Source organism: Danio rerio, chromosome 6 (genome assembly GCF_052040795.2).
Source record: "Danio rerio strain M-AB ecotype USA chromosome 6, GRCz13ab, whole genome shotgun sequence".
In the NCBI taxonomy this organism is placed as follows: domain Eukaryota; kingdom Metazoa; phylum Chordata; class Actinopteri; order Cypriniformes; family Danionidae; genus Danio; species Danio rerio.
This window is the reverse complement of record NC_141026.1, coordinates 4,643,825-4,662,321: the sequence shown is the minus strand read 5'-3', so window position 1 is coordinate 4,662,321 and position 18,497 is coordinate 4,643,825. Positions and strand designations below refer to the sequence as shown.

The following is an 18,497-nucleotide window of genomic DNA, read 5'->3' as shown; positions in this document are numbered from 1 at the left end:
CTATTTGAATGGGCAACCACTCTAATAAACAAATTAAATATAAAACTGATGAAATAAAAAACTACAAATTAAGGCAGTAGTTTACTCAGACATTTAAAGCTGCTATGCTTTTTCTACATTGTTAAATAGAGAAGCCTAGTTAATTTCGAGGGGTAGCATATATTGTCAGCTTCAAATATCTGAATAACTACTACTCTATTGAACAATGTAGAAAAAGGCGTAGCAGCTTCAAATGTCTATCAAAGTAAACTACTGCCTTAATTTTTAGTTTTTTATTTCATTAGTTTTATATTTCCGTTGTTTATTAGAGAGGTAGTTCATTCCGATTGACATTTGAAGCTGACAAAATGTGCTACCCGGGTAATGTGCTACTAGGGCCCTGTTTTTACCCCCTTTTTTAAAGTAGGTAGTTCATTCTGAAAGACATTTGAAGCTGACAAAATGTCCAAATCCTGTTTTTACACCCTTCTTTAAGTAGGCAGTTCATTCTGAAAGACATTTGAAGCTGACAAGATGTGTTAATCCTGCTGAAAATATGACAGATTGAGATACCGGTAGCACATTCTGAGGAGGTAGCACAAATCGTCAGAACACCGGCGATGAAGCTGCAGCCTAGATCTGCACTTCCAGACCTTCCCAGTGCCACCTGCTGTTTAAAAGATAGACTAACCTGAATTCAGCTGCTTCTAAATTATAATTTAAACTATTTGTCTACTATAAAATATTACGCTATGATTGAATACATTATTATATAAAATATTAAACATACTAGATTTTGATTTTATGCATTAATTCTGTAGTATTTTTATTAATTGTATTTGTAAATAGATATTGTTCAGTTACTTCAATATTTTCAGACAATTGTTGTAGTTTTTTTTAATCATTAAGCATTTGAGTTGAGGGAATGAATATTATTTTCATATACAATAAATTTCTTCACATACATAAAATTTTAGTACTCTAAGTAATTTTCTCACAACAATCTTTATTTTTGTTTTTTTTTCATGAGGTACAAGTCAAGTTGTAAACAATGCACGGAAAATTGTGAAAAATAATAATTGGAGTAATATTTTTTACGTAGAAAATTACATGAAATAAAATAAACGCTTTACATTTTTGTTGGGGAAATTTTTCATTTCTAGAGCAAAAAAACTGGAAATATCTGCAGTCTTTGGTGCAATGTGTTAGTGTTAGCAGAGACCCCCCTTTTTAAACTGTAATATCAATCTGTGGAAAAATACACACCCAAGCAAATTATTTTTTATTTAACATAAGAGAGCTCATATTGTAAATTCTATGCAGATTAACTGATATTTTGATTTCCAAAAACGTATTTGTAATCATTACAGAACCTATTATTAATTAATCAACTGTTATTGTGTTACTGTTATTGTCTTTGGTAGCACTATCAGATAGATAAAGCAGTAATATGTATAGACCTATACAGCACTAAATTATGTCACAAATGATAATCACGTTATAGGTATATTAAACATTTTATTTTAACATTTTTACTTTAAAGTTTTTTTTTTACATTTTGCCAGAAAATTGCAAGAAATGTGTCCCAGACAGGTAAAATAATACATAAATTAAGAGCAGTCTGTAAATATCATTAAAAATGCTCTTTTGGCACTCATTTTGATAAAATCAAACACTGAAATAATTGTTTGTTAGTGTAATATTTTATACCACAGTGATTTATGGAATAAAACCTAGTCATTTTCAGGAATCGCTTTAAAATTTCAATAACCTTACTGGCGTTTCTGAGGTTGTTACCAAGTGCTGGTCTGAGCCTCTGAGCATGCAGTTGGGTCTCCGTACCTGCCGCTTCACCCAACCCAACAGCAGGTGGCACTGTCTGAAAAAACGATAGGCTGGAAGTGCTAATCTGTGCGCAGGTCTCCGCTGGGCCTGCAGCTTCACCTTACTCCGCTCTGGCCAAATCTCTGCACTTTTGAAAGTTTATTTTTATTTTTTATTTTATTTTTTTATTAGATCTTATAAGAACATACAGAAAAAAGAACAAATGACCAAACAAAGAAACATCTTATTCATCTAGGAAGTCCAAATAGCAGCATCCACTCAAAAAAAAAAAAAAAAAAAAACAGGAAAAAAAAACAAAACAAATAAATTTATATAAAAATAATAAAATTAAAATAAATAAAAAGCAAAATAAGGAATTGAAGAAGACCATTAAATCTTTGTGGAAAAGCAAAAAAGTGTGTGGGGGGGGGGTTCACTTTTGAAAGTAAACTTACCTAGAGACGCCATTATAACCGCTCCATAAGTGACGTCACTCAGCAAACCAAGCTTCAGTTCAGTGATTATCAAGCTAGTGTTTGGATTATCATTTGAGCGCGTTTTCAGAGTTTGAGTGAATTTACCGATTTACGAATCATCTGTCGACTCAAAACACTTGATGAGTGAACTAGAACACTTTGTGAGTGAAAACACAATGCCTGTATTTGTCCACGCGATGGCAGCAACGGCATCTGTGTGTGGTGGAATGGAGATAGCTGAGGCGGGTTTGTGGATGGACACAATCGGCTTTTGCGACGACTTCTGTCCCTGGCTTGACCAGGTGGACGGGACTGTGGTTTCAGAGGCCGATACAGCACTTCACAAGCCCTCTACTGCTAATAAAGTGGAGGGAAATACAACCGGTGAGACTATCAGCAAACACTCAAGCTTTCTTAGGTGTAGAAATGATTAAAACTGGGGAAATATGTATATTAAATTATTGAGGGATTAAAATAAAAGTATAAATGACAAATAAGAGATGAGAAATTATCAATAATGGGTTTTAAATAGACTTTGGAATGTGAAATAGTTGTCATTTGAGGAAAATTGTCCAAAAGTGAGACTTTTGTTTTCACTTGGCCTACATATATAGGAATGGATATTTAGGAATAAATGTTTAGGAATAGCCAAAAAATACATTGTATGATTCAAAATGAATGATTATTACTTTCATTCCAGCAATCATCAGTCTATTAGGGAAAGTTTATAATTTTCCATTAAGATATTTTATGAATATATTTTAATTTTCATGAAGCTGACCCTGATGACTGATTTTGTTATCCAGGGCCATCTTTGGAGACCATCAGTTTCTGCAGTAACTTTTGTCCCTGGCTGGACGAGGAGGACTGGACTGTGGTTTCAGATGGCGGTACAGCACTTGATGAACCATCTACTGATAATAACGAGGAGAAAAACACAACGGGTGAGCTTTCTTAGATTTAAGTCATTTCAAAAACTGGAAGAAGATATATATGAATGTATTGGCGGGATTAAAATAGATGGGATATATGCACACAGACTTTTAATTTTCAACCAGACGGAGGGCTTACAGTTATCTTAAATAAAATAAATACCTTTATAGAGATGGTATAAGTATATAAGTTCACTCACCTGGGAAATGGAGGCCACGTGATTGGTTTGTGAGCACATTTAAGCGCACAGAGCATGCCATATCATCTGATAATTGTAAGAAATAATTCCAAAAAAGCAATTGACTGTGTAAAGCCACATAAAACAAATACAAATACGATGTACATGCCGAGTTCAGTGGCTAATCAGCCGGAATCTGCTGAGGTGAAGTGACAGCGACCAGCGAGACCTAGCTGTCACTCAAGTGGCCACACCCTTAATTATGCAGATCTAATACAACTTAATATAAACGAAACAGATGAGTATAAAAAAATTCACCCCCTTACAGTTGTCATGAAGAAAAATACTAGCTATATGGACCAAAATCGTTCTTTGTACCAGGCTGTAAAGACTTTTTCTCCTGTCAAGTTGGCTATTTTAACAGTAGGCTTAATAGAAATCTACTCTATCATAGAGCCAGAACTAGTGTAATTACAATGAATTGCAGTTTCAGTTACTTCCGTATTTGCTTTACGAGGGAGAGCGGGGGTTGCCGCTTGGTTTTACATGTGTAATTAGTTTAAATCAAGGATCAAAGGCATACAAGTGATTGTTGTAACAAATGCATCTCAAACAATGTTGTTTAAACTGACATAACTGAGTAAATGACACTCAATGACAGTCATAAGCATGCATAAAATCTCATTCATATTAATAGTGTGTCATGTGATGATCATAAAAGTGTCATGATGAGTTTAGTAAAGTGTTTCTATGATTATCAGTTTCTGAAAATTGACCATTATGACTGATTCTGTCATCCAGGCTCACTTTTGGAGATCATCAGCTTCTGCAGCAACTTCTGTCCATGGCTGGAAGAGGACTGGACGATGCTTTCAGATGACAGTACAACACCTTATGAGTCCTCTCCCGATAACAGTGTGGAGGAAAACACAACCGGTGAGACTGTGTGCAACCACAAAAAAAGAAATGAAAGACATTTAGCTGCTCTTAGTACGAGTATTTTCAGAAAATCAGCAGCTCAAAAGTCCCTGACAGAGGGAAAAATCTATTTTAAAATGGTTCACTGAAAATCATCAGATAAACAAGATGATATGATAGTTTTAATGCACTTACTTTAGACACAAAGCAACTATTCTCATAGGCCTATGACTCAAACATAATTTTATACTCCTTAAAGGACCCGTGAAATTAAAATAATAAGTGTCTAAAATAACTTGTCTGAAGTTATTGCTGACGGGATCGTCATAGCAGCGTCAGCCAATAAAATTAGTCGACTACTCTCTGAGCTGGGGTATTTGCAAAAAGCAATCTGATTGGCTGACGCTTTCGTTAACACATGAAAAGTTGAGAGGTTCCCAACTTCTACAGCGAGCACCTTCACTGAAGCGGTGCCAATGGATCCACATTGCAATGACGTCACCCATTCAAAGTGAATGGGAAGCGTTGACGTTGACGCCCTGTGTGAATGTCTCTATAAGCTAGTGTGGTACAAAACAGTAACAAAATTCACATTTAAAAGATATAAGCATGTAAAGCTTGCACTTCAGCCTAAACCAATTAAATATTTTGACCAATCAAATGCTCTCTAATATGTTATGCCCCGCCCTCTTTTCCTTATTGGCTTTTCATTTGATGTGCTTGAGCTCAATCACTCTCACTGGCAGAACTGTGAGAAGAACTAAAGGCTATTGGCTGTTTTTTAAGGAGAGGGGCTATTCTTTGCCCCGCCCTCGCTTAATGTTTCAGTTGAGATTATATATATGTTGTTATATATATATATATATATATATATATATATATATATATATATATATATATATATATATATATATATATATATATATATATATATTATATATGAAACATTAAACAATAAATGCACATCTCAAAGCCCTTAATAAGTACTTAATAATGCTTTTTATTTTATGATTGCTCCACATTTATATATGATGGGGTATTTGAAGTTGTTTGTGATTTTGATCACACAGCACCACAGTTTAGTCTAACCCACAAATTCACTGGTATTCAGGAGTTTATGAAGGAGCTACATTAGACCATAGGGGTCCCGCTTTAGGAAAATTCAGTCTATATCTAAATCATTATTCATATTTTACATTTATAAATTCTTAAAAGCCTGTACTATCTTGTTTCTAATATTTTCTTTGTTGTTTTTCTTCATTTAAGAAATTCAATCACAAGGAAGCAGGAGGAACAAAATCCGTGCTTTCTTCAGGAGGGTGTGGAAGGTCATGAAGAAGCCTTTCCTCCGCAGAAGACGGATAAAAGTGGAGCCTGATTCTGGTCCAGATCGAGAGCCAAATCCAGATCGAGAGCCAAATCCTGATTCAGACCACAATCTAGATCATGTGCTAGGTCCAGATCGAGAGCCAGCTCCAGATCGAGAGCCAGATCTAGATCAAGAGCCTGATCCAGATCGAGAGCCAGATTCAGATCGAGAGCCAGATTCAGATCGAGAGCCTGATCCAGATCGAGAGCCTGATCCAGATCGAGAGCCTGATCCATATCAAGTGCCTGAACCAGAGCACAAGCCAGATCATGAGCTGGATCCAGATCAAGAGCCAGGTCCAGATCAAGAGCCAGATCCAGATCAAGAGTATGATGAAGATCCAGATCCGGATCGAGAGCCAGATCCGGGTGAAGATCCGGATCAAGAGCCAGATCCGGGTGAAGATCCAGATCGAGAGCCAGATCCAGGTGAAGATCCAGATCGAGAGCCAGATCCAGGTGAAGATCCAGATCCGGGTGAAGATCCAGATCAAGAGCCAGATCCGGGTGAAGATCCAGATCAGGAGCCAGACCCGGGTGAAGAGCCAGATCCAGATCGAGACCCAGATCGAGAGCCAGATCCGGATAAAGAGCCAGATCAGGATAAAGAGCCAGATCCGGATGAAGAGCCAGATCAGGATGAAGAGCCAGATCAGGATGAAGAGCCTGTCCCTGGACCATCCGGTATTCAGAACACTACTAAACCTCATCCAGATCCAGAGCCTGTCCCTGGACCGTCTGGGCTCCAGTTCTCAGCGTCAGGAGCCAATAATAACAGTCGTCAGTACTATTATAAATATGCTAATTAATATATATTTGTTAATATAAGATAATATCAGCATGATAGACCTGAAAACACCTTAACAACCTCTTCTTTTTTCAGGATGTTTAGAAAGTTTCTACAAACTGGGAGCTGTTCTAGGAAGCGGGGTCTACGGCACAGTGCACAAAGGTGTCCGTAAATCTGATTGCATGGAGGTAAAACTCTCTTACTATACACGTGTGTCTGTGTTGATTAAATAAATTAGAGACTGAAGAATATGTGGGAAAATAATTATAATTGTATTTTCTCTTTGCAGGTTGCCATCAAACGGATTCAGAAGAGAAAAGGTTACTGTAACACCTTTACGGTAAGTTGAAAAAATCACTGAATATTTAATTCTTTAACTGTACGTTCACACCGAAAGCAGCGAGAGTGTCAAAGTAGCCGGAAGTCATTCATTTTCAATGGGAGCTGGTGGTGATAACCAGGGCCGGACAGAATCTGCGGACATTTTTTGCTATTTCTGTGGAGAATTTTGTGAAAAATCTGCGTATTTATGCGGAATTATTTTGAGTATCGTAACTAAAAACCTAATATTAAAAATAATTTCTTTTTAACTTTTACTTAATGTTTGCAATGCAAATCCATCTAGATCCACTTATTTGGTAAACAAACCAAGTCTCTTATACATCTACTGAAAGACAGAGAATATTACTTTACAAACTGTACTGTAAATAAATCAAATGAATACTTTTATATTAGTCAATATTATTATTACTGCAGTAAAAGTTGACAAATTAAGAATGAAACATGCGAAATTACATGAAACTCCAGAGGAAATGTGGATAGTGCGGTGTCGAATTATGTGCAATAATATGTAAAATAAGATCATGAAATGTATCACTCATGTAAACACTTTCATATTATTGTCTTATTCACATTAAGGCAAGTTATTTGATCACTGATGTCCATGTAAACGTAGTCACTGTCTGCTTGCTCTGCATCTGTGTTAGCAGTGTGAAAATCAGCTGTAGTTCACTTATGCCGAGTTCAGACTGCATGATTTTCAAAGTCATCGTGTCACAGATGTTTTCACACTGCATGACTATCTGGGCGTGCGTTTCGTCGCTGTTTTGTTTACACTGCAAGATGGATCGGCGACAGGGGCTTTCACATTGCATGACTTTACAATAGGAAGAATCGCCGACAACTTCGTCCAAACTACGTCTCACAGCCAAAAACACGTCGTATATCTTTTGTTATTCACTACATGATGAGAAAGAAGTCTTTAATGGGGTAGAAAATGAACATATTTGCTCACCTGGGTTTGAAGGGAATTAGCAATTTCTCCTCAACTTTTGTTTTTAACTTTTGTAAGAAATGACAAACAGACACGGGCGCTCCTGTCTAACCTCCACTAGTTTTTTCTCCGTTTCTTAGGTCCAAAAAAAAACAAAAATGAGCGCTTTTACCTTCTCCCTCAACCTCCCGCTGGCCTGCAGGCACACACACAAACACAAGTGAATGCTGCTCTCTCATTGGCTGATCGCTGATGTTATTATCAGTCAAAACTCATTTCACACAGCATGATTTGAATCGCCGACAGCTCCAGATATTCAGCACTCCAAATATCTCACAGGCATCAGCGACTCATCAGGGATTCTCTCAGATTGTGTCTTTGATAGTTCACACTGTGTGATTGTCACTCAAGTGCACGAGGACCGACTTGCCTGTGATTTCAGGCATTTGTCGGCGATTTCTCAAAACCTGCCGGCGAGTCAAAAATGGGGCTAAAATCATGCAGTCTGAACTCGGCATTAATGAAACTCCCCTTTTCATTCAAAACCATCCCTCTTTAACCATTTGACACTCCCACCTAACACTCACCCAATTTTGTTCAAATTAGAGGTGTGAAAACACCCTGCAGAGCAGGGGGGTTTAGTGGCCCTTTAAGGCCCCGTTTAAAACGCATAAGTTTTGCTACGGTTACGCCATCCGTCCACACTACGCCAGAGTTCTCGAGTGCTGAAAACGGAGCGTTTTGAAAACGCTGGAGAGGCTGTTTTCATTCTGAAGCGCGGCTGCTCCATCTCAGTGTGGATGAAGGAAAACGGAGACATCTGAAAACGGAGGTGGGGCTGCTGAGATTCGCTACCTGATTGGGGCTTTTGTGTCATTGCGTTTCCTTCCTTTATTTGTCAAGCCCCTATCACATGACTATAACACATGGCTTTAACGCTACCGGAAGACAGCAGACCAGCCTTCACTGTAAACAACAACATGGACACAGAAATGGGAGCGTTGTTTGCACTATTGTCTATTTTAGGCGCCATTGTGCAGTTATTCATTTGTTACGTTTAGTAACAACTCGACCTCGTCGTCTGTCCACAAAAATACCTCTCTTGCTTTCTTTGGCATCGCGTTCATTGTTCAACCGGCGTTTGTTGACTTACAATAACCAAATGCAGAGCAAGACACATGCTTCCAATTAATACTAGAACGCGCATGCCCAGAGTGCGCGAATGGTCACGAGTTGTACGTTTTTGGTGGCGTAGTGTGGACGGAGATATGTTCAGAAACGCTAGTTGATACGCTAGTGTGGACACGGACGCCGTTTTAAACTAAAACACAGTGTAAACGGGGCCTTAGTGGCTCTTTAAGTGCATGAACTTTTTCAGAAAATCTGAAAACATTTTCTGCATGAGCTAATCCTTTAAATGAAATCTTCCTTCAGATCTGCATCAACTAACCCTTGTGTTTTTTTTCTTTTTAGCTTGCTTCAACTGCCGAACCGATGTTAAAAGAAGTGGCGTATATGCTCAGGCTTCAGCGTCCGCCATTGTGCAAAAACGTGATCCAAATGTACGAGTGGTTTGAAGAACCTGGAAGCTATTCATTGGTCATGGAGTACCCCAAGCCTTGTGAATCCCTGTGGGACTTTGTAAGCAAGCAGGATAAGCTGACCGAGCCTGTGGCACGTGGCCTCGTGCGTCAGATAGTCCTGGCAGTCCAGCATTGCATTGACAAAGGCGTTGCGCACAATGACCTGCATGGCAACAACATCCTGGTCAACACAAGGACGAGGCAGATCAAGCTGATCGACTTCGGCCGCGCTTACAAAGTGGAAAGTGGAAACTACAAAAAAGCCGTCTTCACCAGTACAAGGGCTATAGGCTACCTGCTGTGTTACATGGTGACCGGAGACTTGCCAAATGACTTCGATAATGCCAAGCGCAGGATTTTGCTCACGCCCGGCTTAACCAATGGTGAGTAAACAGACTCTATCTGTGTTTTATAAACAGATTTTAACTTTATTTTTTAAGTTAAACCTACATTTTTATGCACATTTTGAAGATTTATGCACATCTTGGCAAATACTGCACTATTAAGGGTATAGGGGGCGGTTGAGAATACAGCCATTGGTGGTATTTCAGGAGGTATCTTGATGAATGTCAGCTTTAGTGTATATTATACAGCCTTAAAGTAAGATGTAGTCTTATAAGCAGTGCATTAACCCTCTTTCCCCTTGTACAGACTGCTGTAAACTGATCAAAAAGTCTCTGAGCCAAACGATGACACTTAAACAGTTCTTACAATATAACTGGATGAAGTGACACTGGATGAAGACGAGACGCGATACAGATGAAGGTAAATACAGCTCAGCCTGAAGGAAACTACAGTTATTGGGTTTTAGATCTCACTCTGATGTCAAAACGACGAAAGTATTACATAACAGAAAGTATTAACTGAAATGTTTTATTCATCGTAAAGCTTCAATTACAAATTTACGCTGGATTTTGGATCTCTACAATGCATGTAAACTAGCTTGACAGCAAAACAACATCAAATTGAAGTCTAACATTGGCATTAAAAACATGTCTAGTTAATTAATTGATTTGCATTTTAGCATGTTTTTGATGTAGTTTTGACATCAAGGTCCCCCTGGGATGCTTCTCATTTTATATATATATTTATATTCAAGTATGCGTTAGACAAACACCAGACATGTTTTTAACATTGTTTCTTTTGTTTTTCCTCAGTATAGACTTCACACTTTAAATGCAAAAGGGTTTTCTATAAAAAAAACCTCATAAAAACCAACACAAACTGCAAATGGAAAAAAGAAGAACTCGCATCTAACTGATCCAGAACCAGGACCTGATGAAAAGTTTGTCCTGGGACCCAAACACTGCATCGTCATCAATCCCAGGAAAATGCCTCTTCTGTGCAGTTAGAAATGGAAACCTGTGGTGGACTCTGAGGATGCATTTCGAGGAGGACATGTTGTTTTCCTAGAGGATGATAATGATGATAATGAAACACCAGCACTAGTACAATGCATTGGATCAGGTTTATATGATAAGCAGAAGGTTTTAAATACAAATTGTTAGACATTCCTAGGCTAAAACAATGTGTATTTTTTTTAATTGGCGAAAAAAATCCACTGAACACAAATAAAAATATTTTAAGGTGAAATCGGAGAGCTCCCTCATCCTCCATAGACAGCAACAGCCCCAAGTTGCTCAGAAACAAAGTCCAGAAACTACCAGAAAAACAATCTGGCATTTTTCAGGACTTTAAGGATGAGGGAGCTCTCAGAACTAGCGATATAAGAAATGAGCTAGGAGGAGTAGGGGGTGGTGGAGGGTCTTTTTCTTTCTCAGTTTGTGTTGTGGATGGAAGTGTACATTACTAACACTGACCCTTAAAGTAATTGTAGATTTCTAATGATTTTTGGACAGTCCTAGGCTGAAATGAGCATGCTTTTTTTTTTAATGGGCGAAAACATCCCCTAAAAACACAAACAAAAATATTTTTAGGTGAAATCGGAGAGCTCCCTCATCCTCCAGAGACAGCAACAGCCCCAAGTTGCTCAGAAACAAAGTCCAGAAACTACCAGAAAAACAATCTGGTATTTTTCTGGACTGCGAGGGTGAGGGAGCTCTCAGAATTACCGATATTAGAAATGAGTTAGGAGGAGTAGGGGGTGGTGGAGGGCCTTTTAATTACAATACATTTGCAGTTTTGGATGAACTGCCTATTTAAGCGATAGAATTAGTGGATTTCAGCATGGTAATAAGGTGCTGTGTGCTTGCTCATTAAATTAAATAATATCAATTTCATAAAAAGTTACTGGAAAGTTAAGAAAACCAAATCCTGTTTCATCATTAGAACATGGAGGAGCTAACAAAAATGATGTACGGGTTTTGCTTCTCTTATAAATCTGACTTAATGCATTGCGACCCAGGCTAAAGTACTGGGGAATTCAGAATGCCGGTGTTCAACTCTTTCAGGGTGGATTTATTTAATCATCATCCTTATAACCTCTGGAGAAACAACACATCCTCTTCAAATGATGTTTCCATCAATATCTTGGAGAATCAGCATTAAAGAGTTTCTTCTGTTTAAAAGTTTTTTTCTGAATAAATTGAAGGGATGATACAACATTCTTGCCTAAAAAGCCTGAAAAGTACATTTTGTTGCAATACTTTTCAAACTGTAGAGTGTCCTCTGCTTGTTGCTGTATGTGGGCGGAGTAATACACAAGGGTGAATGGTGAAGAGGCGGTACCAGTGCTGTTACTGGTAGTATATGGCACGGCTATCAGCCAATCAGATTCAACAGCCAGACAGGACTGTTGTGTGTGTGTGTATGTATATATATATATATATATATATATATATATATATATATATATATATATATATATATATATATATATATATATATATATATAAAAGTATGTATAGGTTTAATTGTGAACTATAAAAAGGTAAATAAAAGGTAAATTATTTTGTACACTGTTTTGAACAAAATTAAAATAAAATAAACACTTGGAATTAAAATACTACACTGTGTGACCTTTTAAAACAAAATAAAGAAATCTGTAAACGGTGATTAAAAATACTTTGTAGTCCTAAATGTAATCAATCAAGGAAAATTAATCATTAATAAATAACTCAATACAACTCAAAATACAGGGTAGAATTCAATATTTACACATTATACTCAATAAATCGTTATACTGTTCAAGTGAATTGCTTCAGTATTCGAATGAATTGTTACGCTGTTCAAAAAATCGTTACACTGTTCAAAGGATCGTTGCACTGTTCAAATGAATATATTTGCGGTTCAAATGAATATATTTCCTGTTCAAATGAATCATCTCACTGTTCAAATGAATATGTTTCATGTTCAAATGAATCATCTCACTGTTCAAATGAATATATATGCTGTTCAAATGAATCATTTTGCTGTTCAAATTAATATATTTGCTGTTCAAATTAGAGATGCGCGGATGGGCTATTATTTCATCCGCAACCGCATGACGAAATTCATCATCCGTCCGCCATCCATCCGCACTAACATTTTTGACCAATTTTTAAAACCGCACCCGCCCGCCATCTGCTGACTGAACTCTTTATTTGAATGGCTTATTCCTTTTTTTTATTAAAAGAATGTTTCTTTATTAATCATTTTATAATAGAGAATGACTTTAATGTAGACATGCAGTTAATCCAAACGTGCAAGTCATTAATTGACGATGCTTTGAAGTTACGCTAAAGATACGAGGACGTGTCTTTTCACTTGATTCGATTCCTCGGTCCTTCAGTCTTTTCCTTGCGTCCTTCCCTCGTAAAGTTATCCCGGTGGGGTGGAAACACGAGGAAAGAAAGCAAGGAAAGGAAACGAGGATGCACAAATAAGAAATGAGAAGCACCCGAGCTCTCAGAATATCAGCAGTGAACTCTGTCTCCAATCGGCGCACAGGGACAAAAATAAATAAATAGCCTAAATTAAACGCACTGTACTATACAACTTTTTTTTTGTAGCCTAATAGAAAACGCATTGACACATCCCAGCCGGCATTTCAACGGTGATTCAACGTTGAATCAACGTCAGGTCTATGGTTGGATCAACGTTGAATTACCTTTCGATTTTGCAAATTGGATCAACGTTTATATAGTGACGTTGTTTCACCGTTGGACCACCACCGGTGATTCACCGTTGAAATCACAACGTTGTTTCACTCTTACCTTTTTCATGGGTGAATTATGGTCGTTTTGTAGACGTTGAATGAAGGTTGAATTACCTTTCGATTTTGCAAATTGGATCAACGTTGATACCGTGACGTTGTTTCACCGTCATACATTTCAACGTAAGTTAAATAGGCATTACATACAACGCAAAGTCCATAAATATAGCAAACAAATTTTTACTAATTAAAAATACACGACACAAATACACAACTTAGCCTGTGTATCAATTCATTTAATACACACCTCATTATTTTAATTATTCTAAATACAGCAACATTTACAGCATACATAGTTCATTAAAACCATGCAGGTTACTATACATGCTGTACACTCAAATACAGAAAAAGGCATACAATTAAATAGTCACTTTTTAATTAGGTTTCATGAATTAAAGTTAGTTAATGTTTACTAACATGAACAAAGAACAAATACTTGTACAGCATTTATTAATCATTTAATTAATTGAAATATGTCCCGATGCTATTAAAATCAAAATGCATGCTTGTTAACATTAATGCACTGAGCTGACATGAACTGTACTTTCTTTATATGAAAGATGCTTCATTGTTCTGTTCATGTTAGTAAATACATTAACACCTACTAATACAACCTTATTGTAAAGTGTTACCGTCTTCAGAAAGACAGATACTAACTAAATTAAACTAAGTAACTAAACTACGCTTCAACCATCACAGTCTCCAAAAATACAATTCCGTTTACAAAGTTTGCAAAATACCCATTTTTAGTGGCTGCAGTAAAAAAATAAAAATAAAAAACATCACTCACAACTAAGAATCACAAGTGAAATACATTACATCTGTTTGAGATTTTATAGGTTGAGAGAAACACTTGAGGTAAAAGATGGCACTGGGACAAAGAATCAACACTAAAACATCTATATCAGTCTAGCAGTTAAATACATATTTATTTCTCAAACACCAGGTGAGTTTCCTACAAAATCAATAATGAGGTTTGCTATTCCAATTCATTGTGAATGAATGGCTTCACTTTCACAATAGTGAAAACTCATGCTATAATCTAAACCTGACATTACTCCTTCACTTTGCAGGTCTGCATGCTAAATATTTATTTATTTTTTTGGGGGCGGGGGGGGGGGGGGGGGGTTCATAAAGTACATCTATTGTGTTTAGCATTACTGCAACAAAACTGAGCACCTGTGACAGTGGAACATGTAGACAAATATTTCAGTAAATCATCAAGAAAATGTGTAGAATATATGGTTTGATTCTCTCTCACAAACACAACAGTAAAAGCAATTTGTTATTCCATTATTATTAGTATCATAAAAATTGCATGTTCACATGGGTCTTATAATAATGGCTCACATTTGTGAATGTAGGACCACTATTTCACTATTACATGTCACATTAACTGTTCATATAGGTTCTGTTATTAAGTACTTGTGTCATCCCAGAGACCTGTTAATCTTCAGAACACAAACTAAAATATTTTAGATTAAATGCCTCATCCTCTACAGACAGCAATGGTCCCAAGATGGTCATTGTCAAGATAAGGCACAAAACACATTGTCAAAACGTTCCATGTGACTTCAGTGATTTCCACTGAACATACCAAGCTCCAACAACACTTTAGTGAGGCAAAACAAAACAGTAAATACAAATGTGTTTGCATATATCTCTCCCGCATCAGATCAGCATGTGTGTTTATTACGAGCAGTAAGCACACACCATGACCTGTTGTGGCAAAGGCAAACAAGTTATTTTTACAGTACTTTCTGTGATTTAACCTTTATGACAAATGTACTGGACCTGTTACACATATCTTTTATGAACACAAATTTCACTGTAACGGATGCTGTTGTTTTGCTCCAGTTATACCTTTAGAGAACACCGTACTAGTCAGACATCCATACAAAAGCAGAGAGTTTGGTCTTGTGTAGCAGAACTGCAATAGATGTCTGTCTGTCTGTCTAGGCTGACACTGGTTTAGGCCATCAGTAGGTCCTTGATGCCCTCAAATGGAGCTTCCAGAAAACCTGCAATAAATGAAATATGAGGTTACAACTAAGTTGGTATCAGCTATTATACAAAGTGAAATTCAAATATTTATTTTTTATTGAATCCAAATTTGTCCTATAATATCGCCACACTCAATAATTTTGACTCATCCATCTGAATATTCCTAACTAAGAGAAGTGAAGAATTAGGTGTGATGTCGTCAGGAAGCCCTTCGCCACCACCGGTGCCAGCATTTCCAGAATTCAAATTTCAGATTCTCGAAAAAATTGCTTTTTTTTTTTTTAACAAAGGCTGCAGTAAAGAATCATGAAACATTCAACACATCTAATAATTACAAGTTGTTGTAAACCATTACATGTACTGTAAAAGCTGTTTAAAGCTTTTTAGACATATGGTTGAGAAAAACTCTAGAAGGAGTAGCACTTCTGCAAAAGTCTGCATGTAGGACAGAGAATTAAAAGGATAGTTCAAAATTTGTATTCTGTTGTCATTTACTGACCACGTTGAACACAAAAGAAGATATTTTGAAGAAAGCTGCAAATCTATAACCATTGACTTCTATAGTATTTTTTTCTACTATGGTGGTCAATGTTTACAGGTTTTTAGTTTTTTTTTTTTTTCAGAATAGCCTCTTTTTTTTTGTTAAACAAAATAAACTCATAATGGTTTTAAACCATTTGGGGAGTAAAATGTGAGTAAATTTTCATTCTTGGGTGAACTATCCCTTTCAGTTGGAAAACACCAGAATTCTTAAGTAGACCCTTTTCGCAAGACAGATGATGCATTTCATTTCTCATCTTAATCCTCAAGTTTTTAATATTTAGATTTATTTAAATAGCATGTTTATTTATTTGTTTTAATGACATTTAATAAAAACAACTTCTCAATGACATCACATGTACTGGACCTGCTACACATGTATCACTATTTTTATGAATACAAATTTCACTGTAACGGGTGCTGTTGTTTTGCTCCAGTAATACCTTTAGAGAACACAGTAGTAGTCAGACATCCATACAAAAGCCTTGGTGTGGAGTAGCAGAACGGCAGTCTGTCCAGGCTGACACAGGTTTAGGCCATCTGCTTGTTCTTGATGCCCCTCAACTGGACCTTCCAGAAAACCCAGAAAATTAAAACGCATTACACCTCTTATCTACTACTATACAAAGTGTAATTTAAGCATTAATTTCTAACTAAATATATATTTGTTCCCCAATACGGTCACATAGTATAACATCACAACATGATTTCACAATAATAATATCAATATAACAATATAATATCACAACATAGCCTAACAATCAATAAACAAACAGATTAGAAAGAGAATATCACCAACCAAAGCACCAAGAAGATTTAACAGATAGCTTAGTTAAAGGTAAAGTAAACTTACATGGACAAAGCCTTTTCTATTCAATGATGTGCAAGTTAGTGCGTCTCTGGAGTAAGTTACATCTCTAAAAGCAAAAACAACAACAACAGTGAAACGACAGCAGTTCACTTTGTAATAATAACACTAATGATACAGCGTATGAAAAGGATATTGTTTTATAACGTTGCTCAGTAACTTTAAACTGCGTTTGGAGTTTATCGCTTTGAATTTGGCATAAAAACGCTCATTTAGACTAACGTTAAACATGTGACATTACCTCAAGGTTAGCTGCGCGTCACCGGAGTGCAAACAAGACTAAAAACAAGCTGGAAAGTTTTAAATGCTTCAAAATTCGAAACACTACACCAAGTCACATTTAAGATACACTGTGTGTAAAACAAAATCGGGTGGTAAATAAAACATTAAAGCATCTAAAAACACGCTTACCTCTGAATTCTGCTGCACTGCAGGTCAGGTGTTCGTAATTACGTGAAGTGAAGCGCTGCGCGCGGCCGCGTGCGCCGAGTCCTCCGATTCCATGGTAACCAAACATGTTGAATATTGGGTGAAGCCATGACGTAAATTCAACATACAGATCATGATAAAAAAAATGTCAACGTTGATTTGTACAAGGATTTCTGTAACTTTTTTCAACCATTTATCATTCAACATTGTTTCAACATTAAAGCAACTACTGACGTATTTTCAACCACATTTCAACGTTAAAGCCTTGTCATATGCAGGCTGTTTTTCAACCGTTCTACATTAAACGTTCTATCGACATTATTTCAACGTTCAAAACACATCTGACCTTATTTCAACCATATTTCAACGTTGAAGGTCGGTCGTGTGCCGGCTGGGATCATTTCAACATGCTGCTATTTAGCCTACTAATAAATGCCTATTTCACTTTATTTTTTAGTAAATAGATAGAATAATAAGTCATTTACATTATAGCCTAATAATGTTTACATTTGTAGTTGTCCATAGCAACCCCAAAAACGTACCTGCTTGCCTTGCACATCTAATTAATGGGCACAGTTTTTTGACTATTTTTTATTTATTTATTTTTTGCTGTGGATGTTATTGAGCTTGTAGAAATCGGAAACAACACAGTTCTGCGACACAGATAAACCTTTATTGATATCTCTATCAGACAATACCTATTTTATATGCCAAAAGAAACAACAGGCAGTAAAAAAAATATTAACATAAATATCTTAATGTAGGCATAGGCTATAGTCGCATGCTTTGGCAAACAGTTGAAATTTTTTTAATAAAAACGTCATATCGTGCCTAAACCTTCTAGGCTCAGTCACCCCCACAATTAGAAATTAAATTAGAAAAACAGATATGCCATCCCTCTTTGAGCGAACATAGTCTGACCAGGCTAAAGTGCATGTATGACAAGTGCCCCAATAACCCATAGATTTAGGATTATCCCCATTCCCCTCAAACTTGAAGCATAACGAAATACTACGCCATTAAAGTAGCGACAAAGAAATTCTGGCAAAATAACCTTAGCCTCGGAACGTAAAAGCGAGGCCAACATGTCTAGAATAGAATAGGCTAAACCAATATGAACGTAAAGTTATCAGCTGACCGAACTCAAAAGTTTATATTGAACATATGTGTAGCCTAAATAA

The 18,497-nt window shown here is 36.7% G+C and overlaps 1 protein-coding gene and 1 long non-coding RNA gene across 9 annotated transcripts; one reads left to right on the top strand and one right to left on the bottom strand.

Annotated features, from left to right (window-relative positions):
* Positions 1 to 1,999: 1,999 nt before the first annotated feature.
* LOC110439848 (uncharacterized) lies at positions 2,000 to 11,886 on the top strand. Of its 8 annotated transcripts, none has more exons than XR_015493024.1 (11): positions 2,000 to 2,663; positions 3,086 to 3,223; positions 4,192 to 4,326; positions 5,575 to 6,456; positions 6,560 to 6,654; positions 6,756 to 6,806; positions 9,213 to 9,705; positions 9,974 to 10,087; positions 10,480 to 10,909; positions 11,028 to 11,259; positions 11,378 to 11,886. XR_015493024.1 is itself a non-coding variant. In XM_087256466.1 (9 exons), exons 1-8 carry the CDS (start codon positions 2,420 to 2,422, stop codon positions 10,051 to 10,053), a joined length of 2,118 nt encoding a protein of 705 aa, XP_087112592.1. In that variant the 5' UTR covers positions 2,000 to 2,419; the 3' UTR covers positions 10,054 to 10,087; positions 10,485 to 11,886. The 8 variants fall into 8 exon arrangements, 2 of the variants coding, with proteins under 2 accessions (XP_087112592.1, XP_087112591.1); XR_015493027.1 differs by having other exon boundaries at positions 2,239 to 2,663; positions 10,485 to 10,909; positions 11,028 to 11,218; positions 11,382 to 11,886; XR_015493026.1 differs by having other exon boundaries at positions 2,239 to 2,663; positions 10,485 to 10,909.
* Positions 11,887 to 13,640: 1,754 nt separating this feature from the next.
* On the bottom strand, positions 13,641 to 17,347 carry LOC147843313 (uncharacterized). The gene is made up of 4 exons (XR_015493102.2): positions 17,299 to 17,347; positions 16,873 to 16,936; positions 16,463 to 16,589; positions 13,641 to 15,496 (listed from the first exon to the last, which is right to left on the bottom strand). It is a non-coding gene; the product is annotated as an uncharacterized LOC147843313 (long non-coding RNA).
* Positions 17,348 to 18,497: the final 1,150 nt, after the last annotated feature.

Excerpts from the sequence above, each read along its gene's own strand:
- LOC110439848 (XM_087256466.1), top strand. The coding sequence starts at position 2,420 with ATGAGTGAACTAGAACACTTTGTGAGTGAAAACACAATGCCTGTATTT. Across the intron at positions 3,224-4,191 it reads CGAGGAGAAAAACACAACGG|GCTCACTTTTGGAGATCATC; the intron begins GTGAGCTTTCTT and ends TCTGTCATCCAG. Across the intron at positions 4,327-5,574 it reads TGTGGAGGAAAACACAACCG|AAATTCAATCACAAGGAAGC; the intron begins GTGAGACTGTGT and ends TCTTCATTTAAG.